Source organism: Dreissena polymorpha, chromosome 13, assembly GCF_020536995.1.
Source record: "Dreissena polymorpha isolate Duluth1 chromosome 13, UMN_Dpol_1.0, whole genome shotgun sequence".
NCBI classification, from domain to species: Eukaryota; Metazoa; Mollusca; class Bivalvia; order Myida; family Dreissenidae; genus Dreissena; species Dreissena polymorpha.
The window spans coordinates 17566343-17587596 of record NC_068367.1 but is presented as its reverse complement, the minus strand read 5'-3'; the positions used below and the strand labels follow the sequence as shown (position 1 = coordinate 17587596).

The window sequence follows — 21254 nt, the reverse complement described above, 5'->3', positions numbered from 1 at the left end:
ATGCGCTTACAAAAATTCACTTTGAATACTCAATGAAATGTTTTATTTGTATGTCTGGAAATGCACTCAAGTGTATTAATGCGCTTAAAAAATTCACTTTGAATACTCCATGAAGTGTATTATTTGTATGAGTTAAAATACACTCAAGTGTATTGATGCACTTGAAAGATTACTTTTGTTACTTATAAGTGTATTATTTGTATGACTGGAAATGCACTTAAGTGTATTAATGCGCTTAAAAAATCACTTTTAATACTGTAAGGTGCATTATTTGTATGATGGAGAATGCACTCAAGTGTATTAATGCGCTTAAAAAAATTCACTTTCAATTTTGTAAGGTGTATAATTTGTATCAGTGGAAATGCACTCAAGTGTATTAATGCGCTCACAAAAATTCACTTTGAACTCAATGAAGTGCTTTATTTGTATGACTGGAAATGCACTCAAGTGTATTAATGCGCTTAAAAAATTCACTTTGAATACTCCATGAAGTGTATTATTTGTATGACTGGAAATGCACTTAAGTGTATTAATGCACTTAAGGTAGCGCACCTCTAATGATTTCCCGCGATTTCTTCGAAGGTTGAAGAGCCTACTATTAGGTGCCGTAGCCAAGTAGTTAAGGCGATAGATTAGAAATCTTTTGGGATATTCCCGCGCAGGTTCGAATCCTGCCGACGACGTATACTTTTTTGCGACGCGTTTTATTTATTTTCTAACGTAATTTGATTTTATATGGCATATAAGCTATATTTATTGTTAAATATGTTGCAATTTTTAGGCACATTCTTCAATTATTAAAATTTAAACAACGTTATGGCGAAATTGGGTGATTTACTGTTGAAAATACGAACCATGCATGTTGCATTTTTATTTCAAAAAGTAAACGGTAAATCTGTTTAGTTCTTGGTATTTTTGCTGTATATAGTGTTTCTATAAAAACTAAGTTTAAAATATGACTTAAATGATACTATTTTGAATTTTATGACACTTTGTTTTTAACCGACCCAATTTTTACTTGGCTGAAATCACTTACATTTCATGGCGCTCTTCCATAGATAAAAATTTGTAAAAAATAAATGTCTGTAAAAGAATACTTATTTCACCTTGTTTAAACTTTAAACACCTTTACAGCATCTGTACACACCAACTGCATGCCCATATTTGGAAATTTGAATGAATTATGGAACTTTTATATACCCCAGGGGTGAAAATAAACTGGACAAAAGCCGAGCGTGGGGGTGGTTTTGAAAAAATCGGTATATTTTTTTAAAAATCATCGAAAGCCTACCTACAAATTTGCATGTAGTTCAGTGAAATGATGCTGATTAAGAAAATTAATTACCGTAAAACGTTGTGTATAACGCGCATTTATGTATAACGCGCATCTACTTTTTAAAGCTAAAAAATCGGGAAAAAAAGTTTTTGAAGCAAAAAAATCGGGGGAAAAATTCCATACCGCAGGCTAACTGAAAATCGTTATATTTACATTGCCGATCTTACGTATTCTTTTATTGCTTCAATTATAAATTATTTTTAAGACGATAACGATACAACTAGTTGGTGTTTTTTTTTAAATCATATTATGCGTAAAAATAAATGTTTGGATTTAAATGAATTATGCATGAAATGCACACTTTCCACGAGGATACCATCAAGGTTTTCATCATATGTCTCCGAAGTAACTGTCCACGATTTTATCGTGGAGTACACATAACGGATGGATTAGTTATAACTAAGAAACTGACATTATTGATTGGTATTGTCACCTGGTTATTCATGCATGACTAATTCACAACCGCGCGTTTTATTTACAATGCCGATATCATGCGTTCTTTTCGAGTGTCTAAAATTGATAGGGGACTTTAACGACTCAAACTTCTCAACACCATCACGACATTACCGGCGATAAACAAACAATGGAGGTGTGAAGCCGTTTGCCGGTTCGCATGTTTTGATAATAGCCCAGCTACACAAAACTCGACAGGTGACGCAAATTGCTCAATAATCACATCTTGACAAGACGTATGAAAACGTGTAAACAAACACAGCATCAATTTTATTAACACATTTGAAAAGCAAGAAAAATAATCTTAAATATATTGGGAAATACCTTGCCGACATGCTCTTGTAAATCGACAAGTGCCCCCAAATAAATTGTGTAACCCTAGTACAGTAGGGTATAATATTGTGGGAAAAGTAAACAATAACATTTAAATAAAAATGGCTTCCTCGTTTTTCATTCTCTTCTTCAAATTTATTTGATTTCAATGCTCTGTACGTACCTGAAAAAGATAGAAAATATATATGTTAACTTTATAATGTTTGTTCATCTTATTCAGATCGTCAATATAACACTATTATCAACATAGTTACAGTTAAAACACCGGAAAACAGAATGATGCGAATTACCGCTTCTGGGTAACTGACAGCGAAAAAATGTCTTGGCATGGCTGTAGTTGTGCATAACGCGCATCAAGTTTTTAAAATGAAATTTTGGGGTAAAAAAGTGCGCCTTATACACAACTTTTTACGGTAGATTATATTTGGATATGTGCCCATTAGAGGTGCGCTACCTTAAATAATTTGCTTTTAATTCTGTAATGTGTATTATTTGAATGACTGGAAATGCACTCAAGTGTATTAATGCGCTTTAAAAAATTTACTTTGACCATGAAGAGTATTATTTGTATGTCTTAAAATACACTCAAGTGTATAAATGCACTTAAAAATAAACTTAAGCGCACTTATTATCATAATAAACGCACTTAAGTGTATTATTTCGTGGAAAAAAAATACACTTAAATGTATAAACACACTAGTAAAAAGTGTTTTTTTAACAGAATAAAATGCACTTGTTAAGCAAAAAATACGGTGCCAATAACATGCGCATTAAATGCGCATTTAATGTGCATTTAATGCGCATTAAATGCGCATTTAGTGCACTTTTTCGAGAAGGCAAACACCTGGTTTTTGACATATTTTGAGTTTTAAGTTGAATGTGGGGGCATCCATAGGCATAAGTTTGGTTTTTTCAGATTAAATTACTTAATTGTATGGTTGTTATATGCATACATATTAACAATGCTTGTAGCAATGTGTGTGAGATCAGAGCTTAGTGTGGTCCTGGTGCAGTTCTAGTATTCATGTTACATGGAGTGGTAATGCTTGGTTATTTTCATTTTGAGTGATATCAGTATTTTAGTTTGGTAGTTCAAAACATGACACAATTACTATTTTGTTTATGGTGGAAGTAATGGCCATTTTCCCAGAATCACTCGCTTTATTTCATAATGAGCATGCAGGGCTTTTGCACAAATGATATTACAGTATTAGTTCAAGTAAAATATTAAAATCAATACATTGACATTATGCTTGCTTTATATATTAGCCAGGAACCTTCCCCCCAGAGAATTGTTATTGTATAAGTGATAGCCTGTTAGCATGTTAGGATGGTGCCATTATAACGTTATATTTATATATACCTTGCATGTTTCGTAGTGGCCAGTTGTAGACTTCTAATTGTGAAAGTATATTATTTATGAATGAATTGCATTTATATGCCCCGGATCAAATGATCGGGGGCATATTGTTTTTGGCCTGTCTGTCTGTCATTCCGTCATTCTGTCCCAAAACTTTAACCTTGGTTAAAGTTTTGCGATAACTTTTGAAATATTGAACATAGCAACTTGATATTTGGCATGCATGTGTATCTCATGGAGTTGCACATTTTGAGCGGTGAAAGGTCAAGGTCATCCTTCAAGGTCAAAGGTCCAAAAAATATCAAAGCGGCGCATTAGGGGGCATTGTGTTTCTGACAAACACATCTCTTGTTCATATTGATTTAATTGAGAATATTCATTTTGCTTCATTATGCATGTTAGAACCTTCACACATAAAATTTCATTTTCAGAACAAGATTCGTTAACAGAAAAAAATCATTTTACCCAAAGATTTGTCTTTTCCTTATATAAATATATTAATATAACTTTGATAATGTGTGAAATGGTTTTATAAATCAGCTGTATGGCAGGTCTAGAGCAGATTCACCAGACATTTAAGCCTTTGAAAGTAATGAGTCCTCTACCCGCGTAACCACAAGGCACCATAGGTTTGCCTGTCAGAGCCTATATATCTGTGTGATTGTGTATGTGTTTTCATATGGTTTCATATCTGGATACTGCGGTAACTCAAAAAGAGCTAAGATTATGAAATTTTGTAATTTTGACTTTTTTGTCAGACAAAATAATGGTTGCTATCACGGACTCTAGATTACACGGATATGAAACGGGACCGTTACGCCAAATATCTTGTTGTGTCTAAGTCACGTGACCGTGTCGTAACTATCGATCTTCTATCGATCTTCTATCGAAGCGCCGAGGTTATAAATTTGATGTACCCACTCACGTATTTTGTTAAATTATAGTTTCATTTCTAGGCCGATTTTGACAAATTATATATCATTACAAAGCTTACGTAACGTAGTTTTCAGATATATAAATATATATTAAGTTTTTCTTCTGATTTCGGCAGCCCGGCGAGTTATAACTTTAACTTTTGCAAATAACATACCGTTTTGGAGTTTTAGAATCTAGATTTACGGTTGACATGTTCGTACTTTATACATAATTGTAGCGTTTATATTTGGAGTTCAGTTTTAAAAATAACATCTTGCTTAGGAGAATAGAATTCTGTATACGATAGAAAAAAAAATTGTTTAAAAACGAAAGTAATTAAGGAATGAAGGCGGGAAAATGTAGCGCGCGTTCCTAACGCACTGAACTGATGCTACGGTCTTGGGGATTATGCTTTTGTTTAGATACCGGCCATTGAATTTCCTTTGCCATGATTATTATATTTTTTATGAAATATATTGAAATATTTTATTCTAGAGACATATCCATAAAGCTAAGTATTAATGAAGCTTAATAAATTTACGATTTCATCTCTTGATTATAACACAGAAAGGGTGTTAATTTTATGATGAAACAGCGTATACAAATGTATAGCGGACCCTCTTGATATTTTTCGGCTTTGCATACTTCAAAACATTCATCGTTTGTTGTTTATTATCAAAAAGGTAATTATGTAAAATTATATGAAAGGTTATTAACCATAAATTATCAATTAATTAAAATTATTTAAAGATTCTTGAAAATCACGGTCAACTGTCTATGCATGTATATTGAAATATCTTTATAAGTTAACAGAGTTATAAATATATAGAATTCTAAATTAAAACTCTGTATTATTTCTATTTTTCGGAAAGATTATTTAACCCTGTTGTGGTCAAATGAGAATGCTGTTTTTAATTATGTTGTTCCGTACACTACCATACACTCTTTATAGGACTACGAAATGACGGAGTTTTTTTACCGGTACCCGCTAAATACGTTAAATGTTAAGTATTAGATTTTTTAAAGGTTTAAAATGTACATGTATAGGTATTAAGCACTTATAATTATTGTGATTTAGCTGGCTGACATCTATACAGTATTTAGTTTATGGCAATCTGTATGGGCAGATGACTATAAATGTTTTCAATACGCTACATATCGTATAAACGCAAAATTGAGTATTTGGCGTTACATTACTCCAAGAAATGACCACTTATACCACGAGAAGACATGGAGGTATCATAAAAAGTTTAAACTGACCAGACATTGCCACCTGTGGTTAGGGACCAATATACAAGTATAGGTCCCTGCTGTGGCGTATGACACCATAGTGTTATTTAGTATTGGTCGGCACAGTATCTGATCATAACGAGATAATTGGCTTGTGCTGAACACAGGGGCAATAAAACCACAGATCTATCAATAAACAAGATTATTGAGATATCTTTTATTGAACACCGCGATAAAAATGCTCAAACCATGGACTCTAGATTACACGGATAAAAAACATGGCAACATTCTCAGAATCATCACTGCTATATGTGTAATCACCTAACAATTCGTCTTAAAATAATTTATATATTTGAGTTGAAGACGATGTACTGTTGTTTAAGTCTGAATAAACTATCTGTCTGCCTGTCTAAATCCAAGCCGTCATCGTCCCGGTGAAAAAAATCTGATTTTCAATAGTTGGACATGATGCCCTGATGTCAAAATACGAAATGACCCGCGTAACACGGACCGTGATTTTCAAGAATCTTTAATAAATTGATAATTTAAGGTAAATAACATTTCAAATAGTTATACATAATTACCTTGTTGATAATAAACAGCAAACGATGAATGTTTTTGACACCCATTTTATTTCAAGTATGCATGCAAAGCCGAATAATATCGAGAGGGTCCGCTATATACGCTGTTTCATCATAAATTTTACACCCTTTCTGTGTTATAAACAAGAGCTGAAATCGTTAATTTATTAAGATTCATTTATAATAAGCTTTATTGATATGTTTCGTGAACAAAATACTACAATATTTTCCCTAAAAAATATAATAAGATGGCAAAAGAAATTAAATGGCCGGTTTCTAAACAAAAGCATAATCGCCAAGACCGTAGCATCAGTTCAGTGCGTTAGGAACGCGCGCTACATTTTCCCGCCTTCATTCCTTAATTACTTTCGTTTTTAAACAAATTTTTTTTCTATCGTATACAGAATTCTATTCTCCTAAGCAAGATGTAATTTTTAAAACTGAACTCCAAATATAAACGCTACAAATTGGTATTAAGTACGAACATGTCAACCGTAAATCTAGATTCTAAAACTCCAAAACGGTATGATATTTGCAAAAGTTTAAGTTATAACTCGCCGGGCTGTCGAAATCAGAAGAAAAACTTAATATATATTGATATATCTGTTTACTACGTAACGTAAGCTTTCTAATGATATATAATTTGTCAAAATCGGCCGAGAAATGAAACTATAATTGAACAAAAGACGTGAGTGGGTACATCAAAATGTATAACCTCGGCACTTCGCTGTACGCTAATCGTAAAAGATCGATAGCCACAACACGTTAAAACGCGCGGTGGTAAAACATAAAATGTGTATTTCTTGTGTTTAACTCGCTATAAATCCATTAATAACAACGGGAATATACTAAAAGTTATATTTTTTTGAAAGAGGAATTAATAAGCAACAAGATAACGTATAAACCAATAAAATCGGATGAATAGTTTTTGCATAAGATTGAATTTACTACAGTAAGGGTCAAATACTCGATTCATCTCCTGTCAATATACACTCCGTGTTGCTATGGTTTCAGAAATAATAGAAAATTTGCATTTGGAGCCTGCAATACTTCAAAAAATCCTTAAGCAAGGTGCAAAAAACTTCGGGAGATCTGATCTTATTCTAATAAAATGGACCTGGCAGTGGACTGCTGTTTTATCTGTCACAAAGCTCTTGTTCAATTTAATTTGTTTAAAAAGATAGCTACATTATCACTAAATGAAGTGTTATAATCTCAGCCTGTGATGTAACATTATATACAATATGCATTGTGATCTGTTTGTAGAAAACAGGTGTTGGAGATGCTGTGATACGTCGTAACTCCCTGACCACTCTACATCCCCTTCCAAACTCCACAGCTGCACCGCAGTTAGAGAGGCAGAAAACTGTACCGCATGGATTTAATGTGAGTAATCACATCAGAAGGCAGTACAACATTGCTTAAACGAGTAATCTTGGCAGAAAAAATGTGCTTTATTGCTTAAACTTAATAAATTATGGTATAAAATTTAACCTTGATGTTATCACTAAAGGTAGAAACCTGCATCGCAAAGCTTAGACGTAAGAAATCATGTTAGAAAAAATGAACAGCAAGCTTTTGATATATAGATCATGGGGAAAAAAACTTTACAGCATTTCTTTAATGTACCCTTAGTAATCATGGTAGAAAACAGTACCACATAGCTTTAAATAAAAAGATCATGAAAGAGAACTGTAATGCATACCTTTAACATAAATAATGTAGTATTAATGATGGTTAAAAAATATCTCAAGAAATCATGGTAAGAATCTTATATATGTCAGTTATTGGTGCAAATGTGCTGTTAAGTATCTTAATAGAAAAAGTGCTGTTAAAGTATCTTTAAACCACGAAGATGGGCTAAGCTTGCTCAGCAGAAATGTGACAAGGTAAACTCATCTATGTGATATGACGAAAATGGTGTTAAACATGTCAAAAAAGACAACTATCAGCACACTGACAAGATCTTTATATTTCGTTAATATTATTGCTAAGGTCAGCTAAGCTTGCCAAGGATAAGTGTGATTTGATGAAGTAAACATCTTGATATGACTAAAATATTGTTGACCCTTTACCGCTAAGTAGCAAAATGAACATTGCTATATGCAACCAGCATAAAACCAGAACAGCCTGCGAGTAACTCACTGTCTGGTAAAGTTTTATGCTGTTTTTTTTAGTCATCAGTATCTAAGAAATTTTAATGAAGCCTCTAAATTTGAATATATTAACCCTTTTCCTTTAAGTGAAAATGGCTATGTGCAAACAGCATAAAACCAAAACAGCGTGCAAGTAACTCGCAGTCTGTTCAGGTTTTATGCTGTTTGCTGCTCATCGGTATCTAAAAATTGGAATTGAAGCCTTTAAAACTTGAATCCAGTAAGAAAGGACTTTAATTAAATTAAACTTTCTAAGGGACTACAAATGAGTAAAAATACGTATCTAAGTGGTAATGGGTTAAGAAAGGTCTTTAATTATATTAGATTTTCTAAGGGACTGCAAATGAGTAAAAATGTGTATGTGAGTTGTAAAAGGTTAAAGATTGAAAGCTTGGTGACTGCAGATTGGTAAGGTCCATAGTTTTGTAATGTCGTACTGAAAAATCGTGGCATTTTGTCTCGACAGGAGAAGGGCCTGGTGACCTACTTTGAGGAGACGTGGATTGCAGAGAAGGAGCAGCGCCGTCACTCCATCGAGCGAGAGATTGAGATCCAGGAGTCGGACCTGTACAATAAGAACAAACCTCCCCCACTCTTCTACGGTATGATTCTATCAACTATACTACTATAGGCAGACTTAGTAACAGTCATGGTAAAATTCAGTGAAGGCAAAATCTTATGGCATGTTGTTATTTTTACGAATTTCAGTCAACAAGAACAAACCATCCCCACTCTTCTATGGTAGAATCACAATGCAGAATTAGTAACAGTCTTTGTTTAGTTTAGTGAATGCAAAATCTACTGGCATTTTTTTACAAATTTCACTCATTCCAAATTTTTTGTTTTATTTCCTCACAATCAAAATTTGTTTAACCATGGAGTTTGTTTGAAACGTTAAGACATATGTTCACTTTTCAGTTTTTCCAGTATATGATGAAGTGCTGAATTTCTTTTTAACAATTATGCAGTATTTGTGATTACTTATGATTAGAAATGTATACTCTAGTAAGGCTTGATTGGTCATTGTCGGCTCGAGTACTACTTACATGTACCCCGGGTTCTCTTAAGTATACTTACATGTACCCCAGGTACTGTAAATATACTCAGACGTACCCGGTGGATATTAAACTGTATCCGAGTTTTATTCCCGCCCCAAATCTGATGTTACCAATTACCCTAAAATGATATTGTTTATCTTAAACAAACTTCTTAAAAAACTGCATCATAATGCTTTTTGAGTATGAGTTTCGATAATAAATATGCCAATTTACTAAAAATTGACATAAATGTGAACATAATTAATTTATAAAAAAATAGCCGACAACGACCGATTTAGTGTTAAATTTTCCGGGTACGTTTAAGTATATATACCGTACCCGGGGTACATGTAAGTATACTAAAGAGTACCCGCGGTACATTAAGTAGAACCAGAGCCAACAATGACCAATTGAGCTCTAGTAAGAGCTGGGCCCGTATTCACCAAACAATTATCATGCTTATTTCTTAGAATAAAGAATATTCTTTGAATGAAAATTATTCGAAATTGGCATAAACCACATCTATCTAGATCACTTTTCATGTAGAACATTTTGTGAATGACATTTTTACTTACAAATGATATAATAATGACCAGTGTTAGCCTGTATATAGTAAAACAATAATGATGATGGTGATAAGGGATGATCATGAAGATGATCATAACAAATTCTTTTTTTAAATCCTATTTAGATATTTATTATATATAATTTTACAGCTGCCTCTGGTAAGATTGGTTAAACCTTTGTCTAATATTTAACAAGTGATAACATTTAACAATCTTCATGTAACAAATAAATTGAACATCTAATCTTTTGAACTTTTAATACTAAAATCCTAGTACTAACTTTCTTTTGTTAACATAAGAATATTTATTCCCTTATCGTTCAAGAACATTTTATTTTAATTACTAAACTTTCAAACAAAATATACATTCTCCGATTGAGTATGAATTTTTTTTTAACTCGGACCAGTTAGGAAACTAATAATTAATACATGTTCACTGGTTTTCAGAAAGCACTCTTACCAAGATTTACAAATTTTACATGGACCCTAATGCAAGTATGGGACACACATATAATTAAACAGCAGAGTGTACTTTCATTCATTTACAAGTGCCTTTACATTTGGGCATGGTGTTGGTATATGGCATTTCTATACTTCTTTTTTGGAACGATAAACTATTGTAAGTTACCGTATTGCTGGTGAAAAATTACTGATTTTTTTACTGTTCAATTGTTGGAATGAGTTTGTCTCATAGATCAGTTTGCGGTTCAATTCATACATGGTTATGGGCATTGTCTCTCGTGTGTGTGATCCCTGTATTTTTATGTTTCTGTACTTGTATCTATGGTAAAATTAACTGAACTGTCTCGTTCTTTAAGTAGTTTTTATGCCCCCGGATCAAATGATCGGGGGTATATTGTTTTTGGCCTGTCATTCTGTCTCCATACTTTAACCTTGGTTAAACTTTTGCAATAACTGTTGCAATATTGAAGATAGCAACTTGATATTTAGCATGCATGTGTATCTCATGGAGCTGCACATTTTGACTCATGAAAGGTCAAGGTCATCCTTCAAGGTCAAAGGTCAAATATGGCTTCTAAGCGGCGCAATAGGGGGCATTGTGTTTCTGACAAACAAATCTCTTGTTTTTACCGTATTGCACTAACAATATATTGTATGGAGGGTTAATACAAATGAATTTGTTTTAATTAATTTTGTAGCTGACATACCATAATTATTTAGTACTGTTTCAAATATAATTTGTATCCATGCTTTTGGTATATTTGTATTATCTTATATATTACGTAAAAAATGTTTATTAATCCAACAAAAGACTATAGGTTTATTTGTATTTATACCTAAAAAAAAATTTAAGTGAAGGTTTGATTATCTATCAATATGCCTGTGTCAAATTCGTTATAACAATGCCTGTCACATGGAGCTTCATAAGTGGTTAGCTTTATGCAGATATTGAAGTCTTTTAAAAGGCTTACCAGTGTGTTAAACATAACATGAAAAGAAAGCATTTTAACATTGAAATGTATCATTTCACAAAGAAAACACCTTCTGAGTAATTTAGTAGTTAAAAAATTCAGAGATAATAAAGTAATACAACAAAGGTGTAAACTGCTCCCTCATCCTCTTAACTCTTTCAGTGCTGGAACCGAATTTTGAAGGCCTTTGCAAACAGTTTGGATCCAGATGAGACGCCACAGAACATGGCGTCTCATCAGGATCAAAACTGTTTGCTATTCTTATAATATTCTTTGATAAAAAAATCGAAGAAATGCTAATTTGAGAAATTCAGCAGACGACATTTTAGCAGACGACAAATTTCCCAGCATGCAAAGGGTTAAACAGCCATTACCTTTATTGACCAATTATGTAATGTTGCAACCATAGAATGAAGAAGGGCTAGCTTCATTTTGCCATTTTAGACAGGCCTCCTTCATCATACGAGACTCATTTTGGAAAATTGGGCTACTGCATGTGCGTGAAGTGCCGTCCCAGATTAGCCTGTGCAGTCAGTTGTTAGGAAAACATTGCTCCTATACCTGTACATTTCATGTCACCCATTTCAGAGCATATGCATTAAGCCCAGTTTTTCCGGAACAATGTTTATATAGTAGCAAGACAAAGCCCTTATTTCTGCTCCTGTCATATATCCTTGTTAGACAGGCTCCCTATAATCCTATGTTAGGAATGCGTAGACTATCTTCCTGCACCTTTAATGTGGCCCTTTTTTAGAGCATGCACGGTTCAAGGGCAAGAAGGCGTTCCCAGACTACAGTAAGCTCCTCAAGGAGGCCTTGTACCGTAACGAGGTGCTCGGTAACGTCATGTTCCAGGGCAAACTGGTCCAGGCAAGCGCCAACTTTGCCTGCTTCATGACACTCAACATCACCAACCCTGCCGCTGCTGTCATTCCAGAAACATTCAGGGTGAGCTTGGGGCTGTGTACAAAAATGAAGTTGGATAGATATCGAGTCCTGGTTGTTGCATAAATGGAGAAGTTTCAAAATGATATTATGATAAAATATAAAATAAAGAATGCTGTAAGCTAGGGGCTGCGTTGTTGGACAAGGATTGATTCTTGCCTGTTACTTGAAAAGGGTTCAAAACCATAGAATGAAAATAAAGTACATGAAGTAAAAATATTGCAGTGAGCTGTATTGTTGGATCAGGATTTATTCCTGGTTGTTATTACTTTTAAGTGGTTTAAAAAAATCATAGACTTGAAAAAAAGTATTTAAAAAAAAAGTTTAAAATATGTTAGGGTGATTTTTGGACATGATGGAACTGTTTTAATGTGTGTATGTATACATTATTTAATTATTTGAAAAATAATGAATATAAAACAAGAGTTTGATAAATAAAATGTTTTGTTTTTCTTATGACATCCTTATTTTATTCTTGTGGTGGCTTCATGCAGGTGTTGCTGCGGCCGTGTGCCATGATCCAGCCAGACCTGCAGCCGTACATAGAGGCCACCCTGCTGTGTCATGGGTACGCCCACTACTCCATGTGGGCACAGAAACTACTGCTGTTTGCCAAGCTCCTCAAGATGCAGGTGAGTAGTCTGTGATTTTTGCCCTTGTAATCTCTTGGATTAAAATTTTAAAGAATTTCTCATTTCATTTTTAGCTCATCTATTTTTTGAAAAAAAATTATGAGCTATTGTCATCACCTCGGCGTCGGCGTTGGCGTTGGCGTTGGCGTTGGCGTTGGCGTTGGCGTCGGCGTCCGGTTAAGTTTTGCGTTTAGGTCCACTTTTCTCAGAAAGTATCAATGCTATTGCATTCAAACTTGGTACACTTACTTACTATCATGAGGGGACTGGGCAGGCAAAGTTAGATAACTCTGGCGTGCATTTTGACAGAATTATGTGCCCTTTTTATACTTAAAAAATTGAAAATTTTGGTTAAGTTTTGCGTTTAGTTCCACTTTTCTCAGTAAGTATCAATGCTATTGCATTCAAACTTGGTACACTTACTTACTATCATGAGGGGACTGGGCAGGCAAATTTAGATAACTCTGGCATGCATTTTGATAGAATTATGTGCCCTTTTTATACTTAGAAAATTGACAATTTTGGTTAAGTTTTGTGTTTAGGTCCATTTTATTCCTTAAGCATTAAAGCTATTGCTTTCATACTTGCAACACTTACTAACTATCATAAGGGGACTGTGCAGGCAAAGTAATGTAACTCTGACTGGCATTTTGACAGAATTATGTGCCCTTTTTATACTTAGAAAATTGAAAATTTGATTAAGTTTTGTGTTTAGGTCCACTTTATTCCTACAGTATCAAAGCTATTGCTTTCATACTTGCAAGATTTATGAACTATCATAAGGGGACCGTGCAGGCAAAGTTATGTAACTCTGACTGGCATTTGAACGGAATTATGGGCCCTTTATACTTAGAAAATTGAAAATTTGGTTAAGATTTATGTTTTGGTCCACTTTACCCCTAAAGTATCATAGATATTGCTTTCATACTTGGAACACTCACAAACTATCATAAGGGTACAGTAAAAGGACAAGTTGCATAACTCTGGTTGTCATTGTTACGGAATTATGGCCCTTTTTTGACTTAGTAACTTTTAATATATGGTTAAATTTTGTGTTTCGATCCACTTTACTTCTTAAGTATCAAGGCTATTGCTTTCAAACTTCAAATACTTACATGCTATCATGAGGTTACTGTACCTGGCAACTTTAATTTTACTTTGACCTTTGAATGACCTTGACTCTCAAGGTCAAATTATTAAATTTTGCTAAAATTGCCATAACTTCTTTATTTATGATTAGATTTGATTGATACTTTGATGAAACTACTCTTACCTGACATACCACAATAGACTCCACCCAAACCATCCCCCGTGCCGTCCCCTCCCCCCCTCCCCCCCTCCCCCCCCTCCCCCCCCCTATTTTTTTTTTTTTTTTTTTTTTTTTTTTTAAGATCATCTCACAAATGACCACCACACCCTCACACTATACCCCCCCCCCCCCACCCCACCCCCCCCCCCCCCCCTAATTTTTTTTTTTTTTTTTTTTTTTTTTTTTTTTTTTTAAGATCATCTCACAAATTACCACCACACCCTCACACTATACCCCCCCCCATTTTTTTTTTTAAAAATGGTTATGTTTGAAATACCGTCCAACCATCGCACCCAAACCCCCCCCCCCATCGCCCCCCCCAACCCCCCCCCCCCCCCCCCGGATTTTTTTTTTTTTTTTTTTTTTTTCGCTTTTTTGGAAGATAATGTAATAAATGTCCACAACCCCACACTATACACCCCTCTTCACTCCACTCCTCCCTCCTTTGTGATTGAAAATGAGAGTCCCTTCACCTTTAAAAAGAAAATAGATGAGCGGTCTGCACCCGCAAGGCGGTGCTCTTGTTTTACTTGAAATCATTTACTAGAATAAGCTATGATACTTACTCAGATGTTGGAATCCCTGTTATGCACTGATTAGAGTAACCGTGCAACATCTCTTTACCTCTTTACATCATTGTTTCTTCTTCAGGCATTCAACAAAAACTTAACACATGTGCGGGTTCAGTGTGTGGGGGGTCACTGACCATGTTTCATAACTGTGACTAAGGAGAATTATGCCCTTTTTTGTACTTAGAAAATTCTGGTTTACATATGCATGCAACTGCTCCATATATTTAATGCATATTTATAAATGAAACATTACCTATGTATCAAGAGTCCTCATGAACTATCAATGACAAAGATCTATAACTGTAACCAACTTTATTGTAGGATTTTGCAACATTTTTTACTTAATATAATTCCTGTTAATGTTTGGGTGCAAGTTGAAATTTAGATTGAAGTTTTCATGCAATAAATAAAATATCTCTGTAATTATTAGAGGTATTCACTTGTAACACCACACATACTCAGGATCATCATTTGAGGTCACTCACCAAGGCCCATAAGTTTGAGCTGCAATTTAGCAGAGTTATGCCCATTTTTGTTTAAAGGTTATTCAGGCATGTGTTTGTATGCAACAATTCCATTTCTCTAGCTGACATGCAGGTCAAGCATCGAGTTGCATATAGGTTCAGTTTAGTCAAGATGAATGTTGCCAAATATAAATAAAAACTTTGTGATCAATAACTTTTGTTTGCATGAAGATTTGCTGAAATTTTGTAAGTAGGTTACAGACTAATAAAGAAAGGGATCTCTGTTTAGGCCAGTAGGGTCAAGGTCACAGTTACTTAAATTACACAAGTATTTTCAACGTGATAACTTAGGGTAGGATTGCATTTGGGTCCAGTTAAGTCAATGTCATTGTTGCTCAAAATAGAAAAATGTTTCCATTCTATAATTTGAGTTTGGATACAGGTTTAATATAGTAATTTTGTGAAATAATTACATTAATTGGTAAATTGTTGACAATCTGGTTTCTTGGCATGGTCACATTTCTTGTTTAAATAAAAAAACATTTAGGGAACATAAGTTTACATATACTAAATAGCTACTTCAGATATTCAGCTTCAATTATTTCTTTGTGATCATTATATCAGGTGACTATACTACCAAAGCGGAAGAAAATTTGTGGGCGGTGTCTTTTGACAGCTTTTGTGTTATAACTTGACTATAGTTAACACTCATGGTTTGATATTGTTGAACATGGATTACAGTATTTGCAAAAAATTGTACATTTACCCCATATGAACTAATATTCTGTTGCTGTATTCAGCTGTAACAAGTTTCAGGGTTCAAAGCACATTGTACTGCAAAATTATGGTGCATGTTGTATTATTTCATTGAAAGTTAATATTGGATATCTGAACAAAGACTGCAGTTTACCATAATATAAAGTATTTTGAAGTATGAAGAAGTTGATGTATTCTGGTCAAGGACGTACTTTGTTATGCAGGCTTGTGTGAAGGATAAAACATACAGACTTTGCCTGCCACATCTTTCTCCCAATCATATGAGCCCCACTTTGTGAAAAGGGGGTTTAATGCATGTGTGTAGTGCAGTCTGCACAGGCTAATCAGGGACAACACTTTTTGCTTTTATTGTAAATTTATTTTAAGGAAGACTCTTCTTGAAGAAAATCCAGTTTAGGCGTGAAGTATTGTATCTGATTAGCCTGTGCAAACTTCACAGGCTAATCTGAGAGGACACTTTACGCACATGCATTTTACCCCTATTTCTCAGTGCGTGTCACATATATTAATGCTTGCAGTGTATTCTCATGATTGTATCCACAGTTGCCCAGAAAGGAGCAGTACAGTGTGGGGTTCCGTGACCTCAAGATGGTGCTGAAGGTCAGTGTTCCTACGCGGAGAGAGCTGCAGGAGGAACAGAACAATGAAAAACAAACCATGGGTATGAGCACATCAGTGAACACATTTTGGGTTGCTGCTTATCTACTGATTTTTATGCCCCCGAAGGAGGGCATATAGTAATCGGACTGTCAGTCTGTCTGTCCGTCACACTTCGCATTTAGGTTTCGAAAAATGCTCATAACTTCTATTTCACTTCAGATAGTAATTTCATATTTGGCATGCATGTGTATATGGACAAGGCCTTTCCAAACGCACACAAATTTTGACCCCTGTGACCTTGACCTTGAACTTAGGGTCCACGTTTAGGTTTCGAAATCTGCGTTTAGGTTTCGAAAAAAGCTCATAACTTCTATCAAAGCGTTTATAGGGGGCATAAGTCATCCTATGGTGACAGCTCTTGTTTTTAGTTCAACTGAGTATGAAGAACTAAATATAAGCTTTTATGGTTAGTATATGTCCTGCCTTCAGCCTTGTGTGTCTTTTTGTCCACTGGTGTCAACTTTTAGCTTGTTATCACTCGAGTGGCCAATCTTTATGAAACACTGTCAGAGCGTTTAAATTGACAATATCTAGGCAGGGTTCAAATATGGAGTACACTGGATCACAAGGATAAATCTTAGAAAAGCCTTTTTTCAATTTTAGAACCTTTGTTTATGACTTGACCATGACGGAACTTGGTCAATATGTTTATCTTCACAATATGTGAGTCATGTGCGTCAAAAAACTAAACCAATGGGTTTAATAGTAGAAAAGCCTTGAAATGGCTTAAGAAGCCATAGTACTGACTAAATCCTTATGAATTATGTTCAGAATGTTTATCTTAACATGTTTTGGCCAAGTTCAAATATGGGCATTATGTGTCCAAAAACTAGGTTGCTTGCTTAAATCTTACCACATTCTTGAAAAAATCTTAAACTTGGTCAAAATGGTTATATCGATACTATCTGGGCCAAGTTTAAATCTGGGTCACATGCATTCACAATTTGAATAAATAGGGAAAAAAATATGTTCATTCAAGAGGCCACATTTAGAACTCAATCTTAATAAAACTTGGCCAGAATGTTTATGTTTGCCCTATAAAGGCTATGTATGAATATAGGTTAAGTGTGGTAAAAACTCTTGCACAAGGTAAGGTCCCTCTTATTTCATGGGTAAAACTTGTTTTTAGCATAAAGAATGAGACAACCAAAGTTACCTTTTTACGTTACTTTTAATTTTGTCAAAAAAGCAAGAATAAAGCGTTTGAAAAAAGTAATAAGATGGAAGTCATGGTGCCAGTTATGGAACAATTTTCGTTTCATAGTATAATTGTTTTTTTGTCCCCTACTGGTGAAACCGGAGGGGACTTATGGTTTGCGCTCTGTGTGTCGGTCAGTTAGTCAGTCCGTCAGTCTGTGAGTCTGTCACACTTTTCTGGATCCTGCGATAACTTTAAAAGTTCTTAATATTTTTTTCATGAAACTTGAAACATTGATAGATGGCAATATGGAGATTATGCATGTCATTTCATTTTGTTCCTAAGTCAAAAATTCTGGTTGCTATGGCAATAAATATAACTAAAAAAAGATCTGGCAATGGTGGAGTTTCACCGGTAGGGGACCATATTGCTTGACAATAGTCTTGTCTAATATGTATCTAGTATTGATAAAAGGTTAAATTAATTAGCAACTTTACAACCCTTATCATTTTCGTTCTAAGATAGTTTTGAAAAAACTCCGGTACTCGGATTTGTGTTTTTTTCTGGAAGGCCTACAGAGGAATATACAGACAGTAAACATAAACCCTGATATTTATTAACAATTCTTCTAATACATTTGAATAAAAAAGAACACATAATTTTATTTAAATAAATTTCTTCCCTCAACTTTTACAGAAGATGACCAGAAGCAGACCCAGACCAAGATGGACACCCCACCACTGGTAATAGTTGAACATGTGGTTTCACTGGTAAAGGTTGAACATGTGGTTTCACTGGTAATAGTTGAACATGAGGTTTCACTGGTAATAGTGAAACATGTGGTTTCACTAGTAATAGTTGAACATGTGGTTTTACTGGTAATAGTTGAACATGTGGTTTCACTGGTAATAGTTGAACATGTGGTTCCACTGGTAATAGTTGAACATGTGGTTTCACTTGTAATAGTTGAATATGTGGTTTCACTGGTAATAGTTGAACATGTGGTTTCACTGGTAATAGTTGAACATGTGGTTTCTTGTACCCCACCACTGGTAATAGTTGAACATGTGGTTTCTTGTACCCCACCACTGGTAATAGTTGAACATGTGGTTTCTTGTACCCCACCACTGGTAATAGTTGAACATGTGGTTTCTTGTACCCCACCACTGGTAATAGTTAAACATGTGGTTTCATGTACCCCACCACTGGTAATAGTTGAACATGTGGATTCTTGTACCCCACCACTGGTAAAAGTTGAACATGTGGTTTCTTGTACCCCCACTACTGGTAATAGTTGAACATGTGGTTTTCTTGTACCCCACCACTGGTAATAGTAGTACATGTGGTTTCTTGTACCCCACCACTGGTAATATTTGAACATGTGATTTCACTGGTAATAGTTGAACATGTGGTTTCACTTGAGATAGTTGAGCATGTGGTTTCACTGGTAATAGTTGAACATGTGGTTTCACTGGTAATAGTTGAACATGTGGTTTTACTGGTAATAGCTGAACATGTGGTTTCTTGTACCCCACCACTGGTAATAGTTGAACATGTGGTTTCTTGTACCCCACCACTGGTAATAGTTAAACATGTGGTCTCTCCACTGGTAATAGTTGAACATGTGGTTTCACTGGTAATAGTTAACCATGTGGTCCCACCACTGGTAATAGTTGAACATGTGGTTTCATTGGTAATTGTTGAACATGTGGTCCCACCACTGGTAATAGTTGAACATGTGGTTTCACTGGTAATAGTTGAACATGTGGTTTCACTGGTAATAGTTGAACATGTGGTCCCACCACTGTTAATAGTTGAAAATGTGGTCCCACCACTAATAATAGTTGAACATGTGGTCCCACCACTGGTCATAGTTGAACATGTGGTCCCACCACTGGTAATAGTTGAACATGTGGTCCCACCACTGGTAATAGTTGAACATGTGGTTTCACTGGTAATAGTTGAACATGTGGTTTCACTGGTAATAGTAAAATCTGTGGTTTCACTGGTAATAGTTGAACATGTGGTCCCACCACTGGTAATAGTTGAACATGTGGTCCCACCACTGTCAATAGTTGAACATGTGGTTTCTTGTACCCAAACACTGGTAATAGTTGAACATGTGGTCCCACCACTGGTAATAGTTGAACATGTGGTTTCACTGGTAACCCACCACTGGTAATAGTTGAACATTTGGTTTCTTGTACCCCACCACTGGTAATAGTTGAACATGTGGTTTCTTGTACCCCACCACTGGTAATAGTTGAACAAGTGGCTTCTTTTACCCCACCACTGGTAATAGTTGAACATGTGGTTTCTTGTACCCCACCACTGGTAATAGTTGAACATGTGGTTTATTGTACCCCACCACTGGTAAAAGTTGAACATGTGGTTTCTTGTAACCCACCACTGGTAACAGTTGAACATGTGGTTTCTTATACCCCACCACTGGTAATAGTTGAACATGTGGTTTCTTGTACTCCACCACTGGTAATAGTTGAACATGTGGTTTCTTGTACCCCACCACTGGTAATATTTGAATATGTGATTTCACTGGTAATAGTTGAACATGTGGTTTCACTTGAAATAGTTGAACATGTGGTTTCACTGGTAATAGTTGAACATGTGGTTTCACTGGTAATAGTTGAACATGTGGTTTCACTGGTAATAGTTGAACATGTGGTTTCTTGTACCCCACCACTGGTAATAGTTGAACATGTGGTTTCTTGTACCCCACCACTGGTTATAGTTGAACATGTGGTTTCTTGTACCCCACCACTGGTAATAGTTGAACATGTGGTTTCTTGTACCCCACCACTGGTAACAGTTGAACATGTGGTTTCTTATACCCCACCACTGGTAATAGTTGAACATGTGGTTTCGTGTACCCCACCACTGGTAATAGTTGAAAATGTGGTTTCTTGTACCCCACCACTGGTAATAGTTGAACATGTGGTTTCTTGTACCCCACCACTGGTAATAGTTGAACATGTGGTTTCTTGTACCCCACCACTGGTAATAGTTGAACATGTGGTTTCTTGTACCCCACCACTGGTAATAATTGAACATGTTGTTTCTTGTACCCCACCACTGGTAATAGTTGAACATGTGGTTCTTGGCATGAGAAAACTGGGCATAACGCATGTGCGTAAAGTGTTTTCCGTGATAAGCCTGTGCAGTCCGCACAGGCTTATCAGGGACGACACTTTCCGCTTTAACAAGCTTTTCGGTAAAAAGGGACTTCCTTCAAACGAAAAATACCAGTAAAGCGGATAGTGTCGTCACTGATTAGCCTGTGCAGACTGCACAGGCTAATCTGGGACAACACTACGCACATGCATTTTTGCCAAATTTTCAC

General features: G+C 35.3%; 1 protein-coding gene across 2 annotated transcripts in view; it reads left to right on the top strand.

Moving 5' to 3' along the window:
- Positions 1-21254, top strand: part of LOC127855398 (dynein heavy chain domain-containing protein 1-like) — a 269484-nt gene that overhangs the window by 86328 nt on the left and 161902 nt on the right. For both annotated transcript variants that reach the window (XM_052390924.1, XM_052390922.1), the window contains exons 40-45: positions 7475-7594; positions 8831-8966; positions 12154-12347; positions 12839-12976; positions 16642-16759; positions 18593-18639. In XM_052390924.1, the coding sequence (XP_052246884.1) occupies positions 7475-7594; positions 8831-8966; positions 12154-12347; positions 12839-12976; positions 16642-16759; positions 18593-18639 (753 nt within the window). The remainder of the gene's footprint in view (positions 1-7474; positions 7595-8830; positions 8967-12153; positions 12348-12838; positions 12977-16641; positions 16760-18592; positions 18640-21254) is intronic.